The following is a 17,291-nucleotide window of genomic DNA, read 5'->3' on the forward strand; positions in this document are numbered from 1 at the left end:
ATTTACAAGTAACTGTTGAGTAAAGGCAATTCAAGATACACATCCAATTTGAGGAGTAGCATTTAAGCAGATTCATTATTATGTACTGTGTAAGATGAGAAAACAGTGATGTACAACAATTAAAATGTCCTACTCATTTGCCCTACAGGACAAGAAACAGTCTCAGTATTATGTAGCGTGTAAGATGAATAAAACCAATGTAAGACAATTAAAATTCCCAGTCTCCTGCTCTACAAGACAAGCAGTATCAGTATTATAAACTATAAGATGAATATAACCAATGTAAGACAATTAAAATTCCCAGTCTCCAACTCTACAAGACAAGCAGTATCAGTATTATAAACTGTAAGATGAATATAACCAATGTAAGACAATTAAAATTCCCACTCTCCAACTCTACAAGACAAGCAGTATCAGTATTATAAACTGTAAGATGAATATAACCAATGTAAGACAATTAAAATTCCCACTCTCCAACTCTACAAGACAAGCAGTATCAGTATTATAAACTGTAAGATGAATATAACCAATGTAAGACAATTAAAATTCCCAGTCTCCTACTCTACAAGACAAGCAGTATCAGTATTATAAACAGTGTAGATGAATAAAACCAATGTTAAGACAATTCAAATTCCCAGTCTCCTGCAGGGTTCATACAGAACTCTGAATGATAAATTCAGAGACTTTTCCCAAACTTTCAAAGACCACAAACATTGATTTCCAAGACCTATTTTTGCTAACATTTTGTATACAGGTTATGTGAGAAAACAATGAATGCAAAATACTACAATACTGTTTAATGATGAAATTCAAACTATAATTAATTTCCTAAAATTGCTTTACAATTATCTGGAAGATAGGTTAACATTCATTTTTATTTCAGAAATATGCAACTTATGCATCACATTTAATACAAAATAAATTGTTCTCTTAACAGACATAGCACTGCTAAAATGTTTGGCTTTATTTCAATTTTCAAAGACTTTTAAAGATATCAGGGTAATCTGCTCAATTTTCCCAAACTTTCAAGGCCTTGAAAATGCTACCTCATTTTCCCCAAACTGTCAAAGACCTTGAAAGACCATATGAACCCTGTCCTGCTCTACAAGACAAGACGTATCAGTATTATAAAACAGTGTAAGATGAATAAAACCTTAAAACAATTAAAACTTCCCAGTCAAGTGCTCTACAGGGCAAAGCAGTCAAAATAAATATTTCAAACATGGCTGCTAATCATCATCGTCTTCCTCACATACAACTGAAATATGGTGTAGACTCAACATGCCTAGTTTTTCCAAGTTATTACATTGTGAATAGATTGTATAAGTGATCAGGTATATCATGCTTTTAAAATTTATATTTAACTACTGAATACTGAAACCATCTGTGACATTCTTGAGCAATAACTAGATTTTCAAGACATACACTGTGACGGACATATTGGATAAAAGATCTGTAACCGTTTCATTTAGAACATCCACTGTGACGGATGTATTGGATAAAAGATCTGTAACCGTTTCATTTAGAACCAACTTGACCTCATAAAAAGTCTTTCAGTAAAAAACTTGTGTTGATGTGATGATCTATTTGGGAATAGCAGCAATAAAAAGATTTTCAAGTTGGCTGCAATGGCAACTATATATATTTTTTCAGATCAGCAACATTTTCATTTACAAACAACCTAACATTATGGTCTTTTGGCAAAAACCCTGTGCTGATGGTTATCTATTAGTAACAATAAGATTTTAATTCTAAGCTAACTAGACATCATAAGAAGTCTTTCAGGAATACTAATGTTGACATGACCATCCAATGAAGAGTTGTGATAGCAAGATTTGCAAGATGGATGCTGTGGCAGCTAAACTTGATGTCCAAGTGGCACCATTTTTATTTAGGATGATTACGAGTGTAAAGTTTCAAGGCAATCATTGTAGTTGTTTGGGATAAAAAGCAATAAGAAACGTTTGCTAATGGATGGATGAATGAATGGATGAATGGTGGACAAAAGGAAAGAAATCTTCTGGAATGACTGGAACAGCAAATAACAACTACTGATCTCTTTACATCTTATTCCTTAAATTAACTGATCACTGATCTATGAATCCTGGTCTTTCTACCAAAAGTCTCTCATTCTCTGTTTTGTACGCCAACCTACCTCATCTGAACAATACTTCTTCAGAATCTGCATGGCATTTTCAGTGACAGAAGGGGCCTCAAGAATCAAGCGGTGGAACAGACTTTAAAGGAAAGAAATGAACATCTATATAAATATTTACACAACAAAGAAGAGTTAAAGAACTCCATTTTATTGCTGCTTTAAAAGGGAATCAAGCAGAAAGTAAATGTGTCCATGGGTATTCATCTGCTATGGTAATTTATCCTATGGAAAATTCATCCCCATTTTAAATTTTAACAATTTACAACACTGATATGATAAAAACTAATAAACATTAAATATAATAAACAGAAATGTTGTGTTCCGTAATCTGTCTGTTCATCTGCTGTGATCCATAACTATAAATTATATTTAAATATCTTGGGAAAGGACAAATAAATAAGTTGTGGGGATTTGTACATGAATCCCATCTACTGTACATATATGACAATAAAAACCTGTTTGTTATATATATATATATATATTAGTGTTCTAACCACTACCTACCTGGCAATAACATGTATCTATTTATCTTTCATACACAAATGGATTCCAAAAGATTTGGCATTGTCAGACTATTTTCAGCAAACAAATGTAACAGCCTATGGATATTGATGAGTTTTATTATACAATATTAAGAGAAAATGTCACTTATGCATGAACTTTGAAACAGATTAACCTAGTTTTGCTATAGGTGAGCAATTCATTGAGATTTATCAACATACCGATTTCAAAGAGTGTAGGTTAAATATGGTCCATGCAGGTGTAATGAACGAACAGCTGAGAATACAAGTCACTCAAGTGTACATTACGTCACAATGATCTAATTTTGGTACGAGTGAGTAACTTTCATTAAGATGTATCTACAATCCTATTTTCATGAATGATGGGGAAATGGTCAAAGATATTGAGGGGTGAAGTGAATCATCAGCTAAAAATACAAATGTCACTCCAGTGTGTAAACTGAGTTTCATTTACTTAGTTTTTGGTATGACTGAGCTACTTTCATCAAAATGTACCTACATACCAATTTTCACTGCAGTCGACAGAATAGAAACCAAAATATTGGGGGTGTAATGAACAAACAGCAACAAAAGTTACTAAAGTGTGCAAATTAGGTCAATGTTACCTAGTTTCGGTATGGGTGATTTACTCTTCCTGAGATGCACCCACAATTTTTTTATAAAAATTATATAAAATGGGGTCCAAGATAATGCACAACAGAGTGAAAAGACATGATTAACAGGCAAAATGCTACATTATCAGCCAACTTTGGTGGTTCAGGCATAATAAAAACTCCATAACAATCAACATGTATAGATTTATAAACATATCAGAGAAGGGAGCAACAGAATCAGTAAAAAGATAGGTATAGCAAAGTTGATCCTATATGATCCCCACCCTTTAGAGTCATACTATACCAATCCCTGCAAGGCACGAAAGTCCCTTAAGAAATGATATTTTTAATGCCATATAGAACTTATACCGAACAAAATCAAAGATATTTCATACTTAAGGTGGTAACAATTGTATGCATATAATTTAAAGGAATAGGAAAGTGGAACATGAATGGAATGATTTTCTAAAGAGTTCCTTGGTGGGACTGACACTTTATTGACCAAAAGGAATTTCTGAGAACCCAAGATACAACCATTTCTTCTGTCCTTTTTATTCTTTTAAACTGACAAGTACTGAAGCCATATCTGATATTCTTTAGAGACTTGAATCAACCAGATCTGACAATTAAAATTTTCTCCAACATATCTAACTTAACATATTCACAAAATAATTGTAAGTGCAGAAAAAAAATTATTGTCCTGGCCTTTGACCATCAACCTGATCATGAACAAAAAACAATCACTGAATTTGTCTCAGACAACATCAACACAGCTAGTTTGGTTTAATCAATAGTTAATAATTTGTTTGGGGAAAAATGAAGATTATTTAAGTGGAATCATTCAAGGTAATATTCACAAACTGGGTTTAATAAATATCTATTCATGTTTGTTTGTATTATCCTGCTCACAGGCCAGTAGTGATAAAATCTGAGTCAAGACCAATTGACCTTACAATCAATGCCAGAGTGCCGACCATCAACTTTGCAATATCAAGTCTGGTCAATATTCAATTGTACATGTACCTGACCCTGTGGTCACAGCACCAACGAAGTAAAAATGCAAGCAATTTCCTTTAACTTGATACAAAGGTCAATTATGTCTCATTTTCGAAACTCTCATAAAGGCGCAGATGTGTTGGTGGTCAAATCTGCATCATTTCAATCAGAAACAATTAAACAGTGCAAGAAGTGTTTTAGTGAAAAATCCATGTTGATATCACCATTCATGCATGGGATGAAGTGACAATAAGACTTTTAAGCTGACCTAGGTGTTGGAGGTTTGTTGTGCATTATTTTCATTCAGAATAAGCAACATATTGTTATACTGTTTTAGTGAGAATCCCAAGCTGAAATGACAATCAATTTAGGAGAAATAAAAAAAAAAATCAAGATGGCAATCAAGACAGACATTTTTGAAATTATATCATCTTTTTAATAAATAAACAAATGAATATTGCAAGAAAGAATAATTTTGTTGTTCTGCTTTTTTTCTTCAATTGTTAGTATAGATTCAGGATAATTAATTGCTACATGATTTTTCAAATTTTGGGAGGCCATCTTGGCAAAATTTTCATTTAGGATCAACAAGATATATATGGGAAGGTGTTTTCATTGAAAACTTCATGTTGATACAACCATCCCGTCATGTTGATACAACCATCCGTTCATTATTATTCCTAACAAGATTTTAGTAACAACAGCTATGTTTAATGGTGCATTGGTCCAATTTCTACAAATCTGAATGGTCTTCATGATGTGTTGTTTTCTATCAGGAATGGTCAAATTTTATTCAGCTGTTATGGAGAAGTAATTAAAAGTTTATTCTATTTTTAGGAATGCCAGCCATATTTGACAGTTTATCAGCCTCATTAGTACATGCCAGAAAGTCTGTATGTGGGGATACTTTCTTTCAAGTTTGATTAAGTTTTTATAGTTTCTAGCAAATAATCAGCAGTTTTTGACAAGAGGTTGTTTAAAGACTTTCCTTTTTTTATTAATAGGAGGCCATAATTGATGACAAATCGTCATTTTGTAACAGTCTCTAAATTTATGCCAGGTGTTCTGTGCCAACTTAGGATCAAACTGGTCTACAATTTTAAACTGGTGAAACTAGCAATTGTTGATGGACATCAGACATATGGTTGATAGAAGTTGCACACAGGATAAAGGGTAGTACAATAGCATCACTTAGTCATATGGCCAAATTAGCTAAAACAACTCTAAAAAATAAACTTGAAAACCAACCTCTCCTTCTGATCTGTAATCTCTAGCAATCCATTGAGTAGACGTGTCAGACACTCATCATAGCTTGCCATTGTAGTTTTTTCAACAGTGGCGGCACTGAAGCCCTGACAGTTTGCATATTCTTGGTATAGCCATGAGAAAGCCAGGTCTGCTCGACCTTTCAAGTCCTCAAATATAAAGTCCTGCAGCACTGCAATTATTGAAAATGAATATATCAGAATACAATAGTCCCTCAATATAACAAAACCTTTGGGGTCCATAAGCATCATATATTCCAACTGTCTTTGTTCTAAGTATTCTCTATGCAGTTTTTTAAATAAAAAAATGGGAATTTGTACTTAGGAAAAGCACGGTAGAAAGTGAGGGACAAATATATTATTATTACTGATATTGTTATTATTAGTTACAGATTTACTAACAGAAGCCTTCAAAAATTCAGTTTTTGTATTTGTGAACAACTCTAATCCAAGTATGCCAAAGAAATTACAGTGGTCCCCCTCTTATACGGCCACCCCTTCAGCACCGGGAAAGTGGCCTTATAAGACGGGTGGTCTTTCCAGAAGGGGACTAAATTTTTGTGAGAAATATATGTAATGTATGTACTAAGAAAGAAATATACTTGAAAGCATTTTGGACCACTCCAATGGCATAGTGGTTAGAGTGTCTGCCTCAGATGAGAGAGCTTGTGGGTTCGATCCCTGGCAGAGTCATACCAAAGACTTATAAAAATGGTAGTAACAGCTGCCTTGCTAGGTGCTCAACATTAGGAGGTTACTGTCAGGACTGGTTGGTCTAGCGTCAGAATAATGTGACTGGGTGGGACATCATGCTACATGTCTGTGGTATGATGCCCCAGTGCTAGACATCACTATAAACTGTCACCGTGCAGATATCGTAGTGATATGACTGAAAAATTGTTAAAGGTACATTAAACATCCAAATCACACACACACTCAAAATATTTAATATCTTCATTTATTATCTTTGTTTAAAAGTAACATTAATTATTAAAAGGTTCTTCTTGTCTTAAGAATAGACTTATTTCAACTGAATATAAATTAATAGTTCTTATTCTCGATGTAAGCGTGATATGTGAGCGGATTTTGCTGTCATGCACATTGAAAACCATTCAAAAACATCATTTAAATTTTGATACATACATAATTCACTTTCCATCTGCTCCATTTTCCAACTGCTGCTGAATAATCTCCTTATTGGTTACGACATTGTTTATTTGAGTCTTTTCAGCATAAAATTGTTTTATTCTAGTCTTTTCTATATAAAATTGTTCTGCAATTTAATTATGAAGATGAAACTTTTGTAGAGTCGACGAGATGTCTTCTTCATAAAGGAAGCAATAAACTTATCGTCACATGATTTTTCCGTCTTTGTCAAAGAGAAGAACTCGACAGATGTGTGAAACCCAAAACTCTATCATAACATTGTTCAGCCCATTTCCTGGAACATCGGCTTTTATTAATGATACAATATTAATCTTAGTGTTACATGTACTTTAGCCAACACTTCTTTCAGTAACAGAAACCTGACATCGGGAGACATGTCTCGACAATAGAGATAATCTTATTACTTATGTCACAATATGAATTAATTATTGCTTCTTGATACATTTGAAATAAAAAGTGGCTGCTTGCAAGGGGAACATTTTACATTTTTGTACTAATATGCTGGCTGCTGGTCATGTTGTAGGGGTGACCATTCTTGAGGGGTACTTTTGAACACAAACTCATCAGTGCCAAGGGATTCTGGTCATAAGAAGCATGTGGCCACTGGTCGGGAGGTGGGGAGGCATTCAAGAGGGGGACCACTGAGCATATATAGCCGAAGATGTATGTTACAGGAAAGTTGTTAAAATGAATAAAAAATTTCTTATGATCATTATCTCACTGTTGATATACTTACAATGTTTCAATTCTCCTCCACAGAGTGATACAAGTGAGGCAATCAATTTGGTCCTAGCTGGCAGAGCATTCCCTGCCACAGCTGCCTCTGTAAAGAAATAACCCATATATATACTTGCTGGCAAAAAAGCTGATACAGGTTAGGTAATCATTACATAAAAAAATGTATCTTCCATTTAAAATCAAACCGGTTCATCATGAAAAGAGTTCCTGAAACAGTAACTTGTTTTCCTTTGATTCTTATTAAATGCAAAGTAATGAAACCGTCTCTAATATTCAAGAGAAACAACAAAATATTTCCTCATGTTTTGGAGCTAACAATTAAAAAAAAATACATGCAGCCGCAATACATTTTAATAATGTTGCATTTGACTGTAACCTGATTATTGTGGACTGAAGATCAATGAGCTTGTCCCAGATAATCAATAACTTGTTTCAGACAGTATCACGATATATCCACATACTCATTTTGTTACACCTATAACTATTATCTTTTGGGGAAAAAATCCTACTTGTTGAACATTCAAGGTTTTCTTCAGATATATCCACAAAATAAGTTTGATCAAAATCCATTCACACATGTTATCAAGTTCATACACCAGTACAGCTAAAAACGTGAGTAAAAAACTTTGAAATCAATATCAGAGTGACAATTAACTATCTATTGATTGGAATGCAATTAAATAGAAAGTCTGGTCAAAATTCATTCGTAATACAAGTCAGTGTGTTAATGATCCCAAAATTAACTTGGTCTGGTTTGAAAATTCCTTGTTAAAAGTGTGGATATATTGGTAGTCTGATCTGCAACATTTTCATTAGGAACCAATTACATGTTGCAACTGGTGTTTTAGTAACAACCCCATATCAGTGTCATCAGCCATACAAGAGATTAGAAATAAAAGGATCCTCTGAGATGGCCACTATAAGGCCATGTTGGAAGATCAGATGAATCAGAACAAGCTGCATGACGCAGATGTGCTTTAGTGAAAACCCCATGTTTATATAACCATCCAGGAGTAGCCGACATGTAATGATTTTCAGAATGGCCTTAAAAGATGCTATTTAGCATCTTGGTTGAACATTATAATACTAGAGCAAATATATATTGCAAGAACGATCAACTTTTTGTAAAATAACAAATTAAAATATCGTGGCATGGCAATCCATTCAGAAGAAATAGCTGCATCAAGGTTTCACATTTTGGGGTGTCACATTAGCCTAGTTTTCATTCAGTAACAAGCGTCTTAAATGTTGAAATGAGTATCCCTTCAAGAGTAGTTATAAGACTTCCAAGCTGACCAACAGGCTATCATGCTGACCAACAGGCTATCATGCTGAAGGTCACAGCAGCTATAATTTCATATAGGATGATCTAGATATTATACAAAGTCTTTTAGTGAAAATCCAATGTCTATTATGATCATCTCTTTAGAAAAAGTAGCTATACCACAATTTTCAGTCCAATTCAGCTGCCTAGTGTTTCATTTGGAAAGACACTAGGTTCCCATTTCATGACATAGTCAATAATGTGTTACAAGTGCTGTCAAAAACAACCAATCGACCAAATAACTATTTTCATTTAAGAACCAATGCATATGGTAAAAAAGATGTTTCATAAAAATTCCATGTTGCTGCCACTTTCCAACTACAGTGGAACCCTGATATAGCATGATAGTCAAGGTCCACAAAATGATACTGTGTTATGTACCATATTGTGCCACAGCTAAGTAAGCTGTAGAAAATGGTGCATATCCCCTCCATCGAAAAATGTAAGGAGGGAACAGAATTGGCAGCAATACTATTTTAAGTACTTCTTGTTTAATACGGAATCAACTTATTCCACATTAAACAAGAAGTACTTAAAATGGTTATATTTAATATTTATTTTTATGTATATGAAATCTGCAACATAAACATATATAGCTGATTTCATTTATTCACTAGTTGAATCCGTTTTTATCCATTACAGTAATTCCATTAATGTGCATAAAGAAGCAAAGATGCAATAGTCACCACCTCGTATATGAAATATCTTTAGTTTTGTTCTGTATATATTGTTTCTAATGATGAAAATCATCAGTTTAAGAGATTATCATGTGTTGCAGAGATTGGAGGCTGGTGTTACTGTGCGGAAATCTGAAGAATCTGCTTTGCCATGCCAATCTTTCTGCTGAGTCAGAATATCCGTTCTCTGAAATGTATACATGTTGATAGTTATGGAGCTATATTATGATAGTGCTATGAGAGAGTACATCCATAGCTGTGACTGTAGCTGAGAACTATTTCATTATACCAAAGTTCTTCTCCTGGCACACCCATGATTCTTCCCTTGTAAAGCAGAATGTTTATTTTGTATTAAAAGGCTTATAAAGATATTCAATACATAAAATGTTCAAAGTGTGTGTAATTGATGACTGGTGCAGTTTTATGATGGCAATCTCGTCTGAAAAATCAATCAACCATCAAACTGTCTACATGCTTACAATCTATGATCTGTAGGTATTGCGCTGACTTACTTTCAGCTTTTAGAATTCTCTGAAGGGCCTGCCTTGTTAGCAGATCCATGGTGTCATTGGAAAGGGGCTGTGTAACTGCTGACAGCTTGAACTGTTTCACACCACGTCTAACTGGCAGCTGTAAATAGAAATGGTAGAATAGTATGGTATACTGTTCCTTTATCCAAACCCCAAATATCTTAACCTCTCCTTGATCATAACTGAGTCTATGTTACCTGAATACTTTTTGCTAAAATCAATAACATTCAAACATCTGAATGTCCACATACCTCAAATAAATGGATGTTCCCTTGACAGTTCTGACAAACAAGTTTCTACTGTATGATACCTGTTTTCTTTCCATCTTAGCTGACATGGGTCTAATCCTCAGGTTTTGCAAATGCAAGGATCAGTATTTACCAACTACAAAACCTCAATAGCTACTTCAGGCTGCCAGTCATGTGGTCTATGATGTAGTAGGCTTAATGGTACACCAGCATGATAATGACTATAAGGTACCGACCACGGAAAAAACAATTATTAGTTGTCAGAACATGCTGCAAATGATAAAAGTTTCATTTTTCTTGTACACTGAAACCAATCTATAAAATACACTAAAGGAAGTGTCCTTTACGGACTGTATCCTTTATATAACAGTAAAACGAGGATTACAAAAAGTATAAATCTTCAAGTAAAATTTAATGTTCAAGCGACATTATTTTTCTCCTAAACTTCCCCAATCAAATTAACATTAGGAATATGTTTGCTACCACCAGATTCCAATACTAAAAAAAAAAAGACCAACAAAATCTTTTCTGTCTGTATCATCAATACAAAGGACAATAACCCATGCCCATTAACTCACACTGATACCACAAGGTGTTACTCTCCAATTGCCAGGAGGTAAGAGTGTGTTAAGGTAATGTGACTAGGTAAGTATTTTGGGAGAAACAATTTACTTAACAAATTTGCTAACCCTTTAAATATGTTCCTTGATCACATTAACATTAGGAGAGTAAGTAAGAGGAGGCGGCAATGCTGAGAATCCTACCTATACCTTGGGCATCCTTCATGGGAAGAAAGACTGGATTTCCAATATGAAATATAACCTACTCTCCTAACTTTGACAAAGTAGAGCTGACAGTCATGAAACCTGTTACCATTATAACCATTTAAGAGAGTGACTGAACTCTTTTTACTGACAAAATTTGTGGGCAAATCCAGCAAAAGTGTTAAGCATCATTGTAATGAAGGCTGTGCTGATATCAGCAAGGTTTGTTGGATAATCAGGTCACAGCCTCTGTATGAACCATATTAAATTCTAGTCACTGTGAAGCTAGGTTCTGGAGATAGAAACTCAAGAAGGTTGACTGCATATGCCAGCCAACAACTTCATATAACCCACTTCAGCCATGCTGCTAAGGCTTATGGGCTAATGTCTTCTTTCCCTGTCTTGACCATGAGTTGTTTTCTTCTTTCCTTTAGTATCTGTGTTTTTCTGGTTATATTTGAAAGCATGGACAGAATTTTGCAAAGACATTTTTCCTGATGTATCAATCAATGATGCACATTTGATCATGGTGGTTTTATTTTTTAGCCTCCGTACATATATGGCAAAATATAAAGGTGTCTTAGCTGTCACATTATTCACTAGTCTTAACTTCTTTTTGAATATGTTGCCAGCTGTGTTTGCTGCACAAACTATGTTTTATCTTACGAGTAACCGTTACCTCATCTTTGGATGATGAAGGCTCCACCGGTTTGATAACAATACTGCCAGAGGTTTCAGAAACACTTAATCACACGTATTTGGATGTAATTTTGTTACCTGGGATGCAGAAAATCACTTATACACAGGAGTCCTCCGTACGCACACATTTGCCAGACAGCAAATTCAAGGACTTGCCAGTCCCGCTTCAACCATCTGCTGAGTGAGAAATGTGTTGATCAAATGATCATTTTAGCTGTGCTGATATTTACAATGAGAAAATTCAGTGGCTGAAAGACCCCCAGATGTACATGTCGTTGTAAGAGTACATCTGAAGAACACGACCCAGTAGCTTGATGGCAAGTTCAAAGACTTGACTAGCTGCAGAGTGTTGGGAAAATGTACTGATATTTACAATGACTGAATTCAGAGACAGAAACACCTAGTGAAGTACTTTTGGGTAAGAGTACATCAAAATGAACAACTTACCTTCCATTATTGTGTTCATTTCCAAGTGTAGCCGAATAAGTAGTGCATGTGACCTCAAAATCAAGACATGTTGAGAGTTAGACAAAATGCTGTTTGCAAATTTGGATAAGTACTTTGGGGCAAATTGGTGAAGATTGTAATGAGATTCAACAGAGTGCTAGAACTGATATTTCATGTGGAACACTATGTGTGATGCTTAGCTTAGTGCATGGAGTAAGACGTTTCCTTGGCCTGACATAATTCACTCTCACTTTAATGGACAAACAAGAGTTATATGTCAGTGGTGTAAAGAAAGCAAATTTTTAGTAAATTGTGTTTCTCTGAGAATACTTAACTGATCACATTAACGTTAGGGATATAAGCCTGCTACCTCTCGAATCCAGCCCTACTAAAAGACGAAACTTCGTCTTTTCGGTCTATCTCATATAGACCAAAGGGCAATAACTCTTGCCCCTTACCCCCCCTTGCCACCGCCAGGTGTCACTAGTTTTTTTTAAGCTGAGCGATATATATTAGCGGGGTGGTTGGGAGGGTTTTTAAGTAATGTGAGTGGGTAAGTATTCTCGGAGAAACACAATTTACTAAAAGTCTGCTTTCTCCTTCAAATACGTTCCCCGATCACATTAACATTAGGAGAATAAGTAATAGGAGGAGGGAATGCTGAGCATCCTACCTCCACTCCGGGTACCTTCTAGGGAATGATGGCTGGATTCCCCATTTGAACGATAACCTGTTCTCCTAATTTCATCAGCAACACAGCCTAGGGTCACGTGATATGTGACCCCTATATACGGTTAAGAAGATAGTTATTGAAATCTTCTTACCTATGAAATTTCACTAGCAAATCCAGCGAAGCTGATAGGCTGTGCTGATTGTTTTAAATGGGTCTGGTGATCATCTGGGCTGCCGACACTGGACCTATCAGATTTAAGGTTTGCCTCTGCGAAGCCAAATCTCTGAGATAAAAACTGGAGGTTGACTCTGCATGCCAGCCAACAGCTTCTATTATATCTTGGATCGAAACATTGCGTTCGAATGCCAGGCTCGCTGAGATTGCTCTAATCTCATGCGCCGTAATCTTCATGAGGCGACTCTGATCTTGTGAGACCTCAGAGTACGCTGAGCGTATAACCCACTTCAGCCATGAAGCAAGGGCTTGAAGGGTGATATCCCGTTTACCAGCTTTGACCGGAAGAAAGAGGCGCTTACGTGTGTCCCGACACGCCTCTGTGCGTTTTAAATAGTGCTTGAGTGCACGAACAGGATCTTGCATGGCTGCTGCTCTTGACTTATCTATGGAAGAGAGCGAGCGAATGATGATTCTTTAATTGCCAATGGATGGTAACCTATTTTTGGCTACAAAGCTTGGTTCTGTCAGAAGGACCACCGAACCATCTGATCTGAACTGAAGAAAGTTCGGGTCACTGGAAAGGGCATGTAACTTGCTCACCCTGCAAGCTGAAGCTAAGGCTATCAAGAAACATGTTTTGTATGATAGTAGCTTTAACGAAGTGTGGGCTAAAGGTTCAAATTTGTCTGAATTGAGCCATGTTAAAACCCAGGACAGATTCCATTTTGGAAACAGGGTGAGGGATTTTGGTCGATTGAAATCAAAATTGGCTAAAAGATCTGATAGATCTTTGTTATGCCCAATATCACATCTACCATGATGGCGGAATGTGTCTGATATCATGGAGCGGTAGCCTTTGATAGTAATTGGGGCCAACTGTTTCTCCTCGAAAAGCCAGAGAAAAAAGTCAGCCAGTTGAGTGATTAAGACACTCAAAGGGACGATGTTATTGATATGGCACCAGTCCCTGAAAACACGCCACTTTCCCTCGTAAGCCTTCAGAGTGGAGGGCCTTCTTGCTCTTGAGATTCTCTCCACAATCGAAGGTTTAAATTGTTTGTCTTGCAAGGCTGCCCGCACAAGAGCCTTAAGCGTGAAGAAGAAGACGGTCCGGGCAGGGGTGGAACACCTGTGACCGCGGTTGTTTGAGAAGATTTGGGCTGGTTGGAATCTTCCTGGGTAGATCTATCGCTAGATCGAGTAGATCGGTGACCCAGGACTTGTTCCATCTGAGAGGGGCAATCAGAATCATCCGACAGTTCTGACCCCATAACCTCTGGATTATTTTTGGTACCAAAACCGTGGGAGGGTAGGTGAATGCCCACAACCCCTCCCAGCTGATTGACAGAGCGTCCACGGCCCAAGCCACTGGGTCTGGAACCGGAGAGACGAAGGTGGGCAACTTGCGATTCCACCTTGTCGCAAAAAGATCAATCATCGGACGCCCCCAAAGTGTGCAAATCTGAAGAAAGACTGATTGATGGAGTGACCATTCCGTGTGAATGACTTGACCTTTCCTTGATAGAGTGTCGGCCAAGACATTGAGTCTGCCGGGAATGTGTCTGATTTGTACGTTGATGTGGAGGTTGTCGCACCAACGTAGAAACTGGCAGCTCAGAATGCACAGGTCTGGTGATTTGGTGCCCCCTTGTTTGAGGAGGTAAGTCACCACCACAGAGTTGTCTGACATAATGAGGACAGTTTTTCCTGAGAGTTGATCCTTCCAGAAATGAAAGGCATTGATGACAGCCCTCATTTCTAAAAGGTTGATGTGGAGAGGCCTCTCCCCTGGCTCCCACGTGCCGCTGACTGTAGCGAAGTCCGGCAACAAGTGGGCACCCCAACCGTTGGTACTGGCGTCGGTACATACCGTTATCTCCGCTTGGGGCCTCTCCAGAGGAATCCCCGTGGACAGCCAACCGGGGTTGTGCCACTGACGCAGGAACGATCATATCTCGGGCGTGATCATTATTGTTTGATTGAGGAGACTTGAAAAGGGGCGCCATTGTGCCAGTAACGTCATTTGTAAGGGACGCATAAAAAGACGGCCAAGCGGGATCAAGTCCGCCGCCGCATTGAATAATCCGAGGAGTTGCAAGAAATCTCTCGCTGAAATCCACGTCCTGTTGGAAACGGACTCAACGAGTTTGACGATCCGGATTACGTAAGTGCGAGGAAGCCGTACCAGATTCAGATCGGTGAGAAACTCCATACCCAGATGGACAAAACGCTGGGATGGACAGAGATCGGACTTTTCCCAGTTCACAAGAAAGCCTAGACGATCTGAAAGTGCTAAAAGATCGTTTCTGCCTTTGAGCAGAATAGAACTTACCATATGTTTCTGGAGGATGTCGTCCAAGTACACTGCCATCCCTGTAGATGAAGTCGAGCGGAACAGGGTGATGACACAATCCATAACCTTGGTAAAAGCCCAAGGGCTGATGTTGAGGCCAAAGGGTAGGGCCTGGAACTGATAAAACATGTTGCAGTAAGCGAATTGGAGAAATTTCTGTGATATGGGGCGGATAGGGACGTGAAAATATGCGTCGGTCATATCTAGACTGATGGCACACTTGTCCCACCAGATGGAAAGACGGATTGATCTCGCCGTTTCCATCTTGAATTTCGGTGGTAAAATGTATTGGTTGAGGCGACTCAGGTCGATGATCGGCCTCAACTTGCCTTTTGTCTTCTGGATAAGAAACAGCCTGGAATAAAACCCCGGCGATTGCGGTTTTCTTTACACAATCTCCACTGCCCGTTTTTCTATGAGCGACCGTATCTCCTGTTGTAGAAAGGTATCCGTCTCCCGATCGGATGGTACGTCCGTGAAGAGGGGAGAAGACAGGGGAGGGGGTTGGATAAATTAAATCCGAAGTCCCTCTGAAATGACCTGGATCACCCAATCGTTCTGAGGAAAAAAGGTGGTCCAGTGGTCCTGAAATTGCAGGAGGAGGCCGCCCACAGGTAGGCTGTCCGCGGGTGGTGGAGAGGGTATGTCAATTTTTAGAGTTAGGAGGCTTGAAGACGGAGAAACTTTGTTTCTTACTGCCTCTGTATGGTTGCCTCCTAGCTTGATTAGACTGTTGTCTCCTGGCATTGGGTTGGGATCTATACTGCACATTTGATTGTAAGGATCCCTTGTCCCTGGTCCGTCAATCATCCCTCTGCTGTGGCAGGGGCTGATTTGTTTCTAAATGCCTGCGAGGGTTGGGCGGCGAGTTGGAGGGGAAGTTCCTGAGCTGCCTGCTTCTGAACTTCTTCAATTTTTTTCTCCAAAGAGTAAAGGCGACCCAAATGGAGTCATCCATAAAACCAGAGTATGATGGGGCTTGAGCGACGTGGACCGCAGACATGCGTCACGTCGTATCAGGTCTAAGTTGGCAGAAGCAGTCAATGCATTAGCCATGGAATGGTGAGCTGTCCTGTTAATAACTCTAGCAATCCGGGCCGTCGCTTCCCAAGCGTGGTCATTGTCGGATTTTTCTGCGAGTCGGAAAAAATGGCTAATGAAACCAAGTCTAACATTGAAGACGTAGCTACTACATTCCGGACTAGCTTTGATGTGGCATGGAACACATTTTTGTCCACTTTGTAAAACAGTGGAGCGGACATGTGAACTGCTGCCATATTTTTGTCCAGGGCCGGAAGATCCGTACTGAAGGAGTCTGAATGAGTTTTGTACCAGTGACACGAGAACGTCGCTGGTACTTGGCTTTCTGAAAAGAACGCCTAAGCATTCCCCGGATCACCTATTCGTCCTGATAGACGATCATTGATCTCCTTAATTTTTGCTGACTGGGGAAGGAGCCGGAAGGACGGCGTCTCTTCCTCCTCGTCAAGATCTACAGACGTCTTAACTTTGTAGTCTTGAGTGGCAGTAGGAGGTGGAGGGCATTCTGAAGTTGCCAACACCCTATAAATTTCTTCCACTGCCGCCTTGAAGCCAAACTCAGTCCGTTCCATGGTTGGATCTGTGTACGGCTGATTTGCAGGAGTTTCGTCACCCTCACTGTGTGCCGAGTCGTCTTCTGTAATAGCTTGCATTTCTGGATAGAGCATACCGGGTGGCATAGATGACATGATTCCGTCATCCTTAACACTGTCACTAACTCTCCCTTGTGGATAAGCCGTGAACATATGGACGGCTGGCCCTGCCAGCTGGTTTGTCCGGCTTGTGGTCGGTCTGAATGTTGGCAATGGTCCTGATATCACCGGTACCGGCTGCTCCAATGGCCTGGCTGGACGGACAGATTTCTCACTAAAATCTCTGCCATTGTATTGGTATGTTGCCGGTGGTACAGCTTGACGGAC

At 38.4% G+C, this 17,291-nt stretch overlaps 1 protein-coding gene across 1 annotated transcript in view; it reads right to left on the bottom strand.

Annotated features, from left to right (window-relative positions):
• Window positions 1–17,291, bottom strand: part of LOC149804344 (symplekin-like) — a 102,565-nt gene that overhangs the window by 43,565 nt on the left and 41,709 nt on the right. Inside the window, exons 16-19 of the mRNA XM_089939127.1 lie at window positions 9,952–10,069; window positions 7,437–7,523; window positions 5,517–5,706; window positions 2,156–2,237 (exon numbers count right to left, since the gene is read on the bottom strand). Coding sequence (XP_089795253.1) covers window positions 2,156–2,237; window positions 5,517–5,706; window positions 7,437–7,523; window positions 9,952–10,069 — 477 coding nt within the window. The remainder of the gene's footprint in view (window positions 1–2,155; window positions 2,238–5,516; window positions 5,707–7,436; window positions 7,524–9,951; window positions 10,070–17,291) is intronic.

This window comes from Sinohyriopsis cumingii, chromosome 2, assembly GCF_028554795.1.
Source record: "Sinohyriopsis cumingii isolate HCF-2022 chromosome 2, ASM2855479v2, whole genome shotgun sequence".
NCBI lineage: Eukaryota > Metazoa > Mollusca > Bivalvia > Unionida > Unionidae > Sinohyriopsis > Sinohyriopsis cumingii.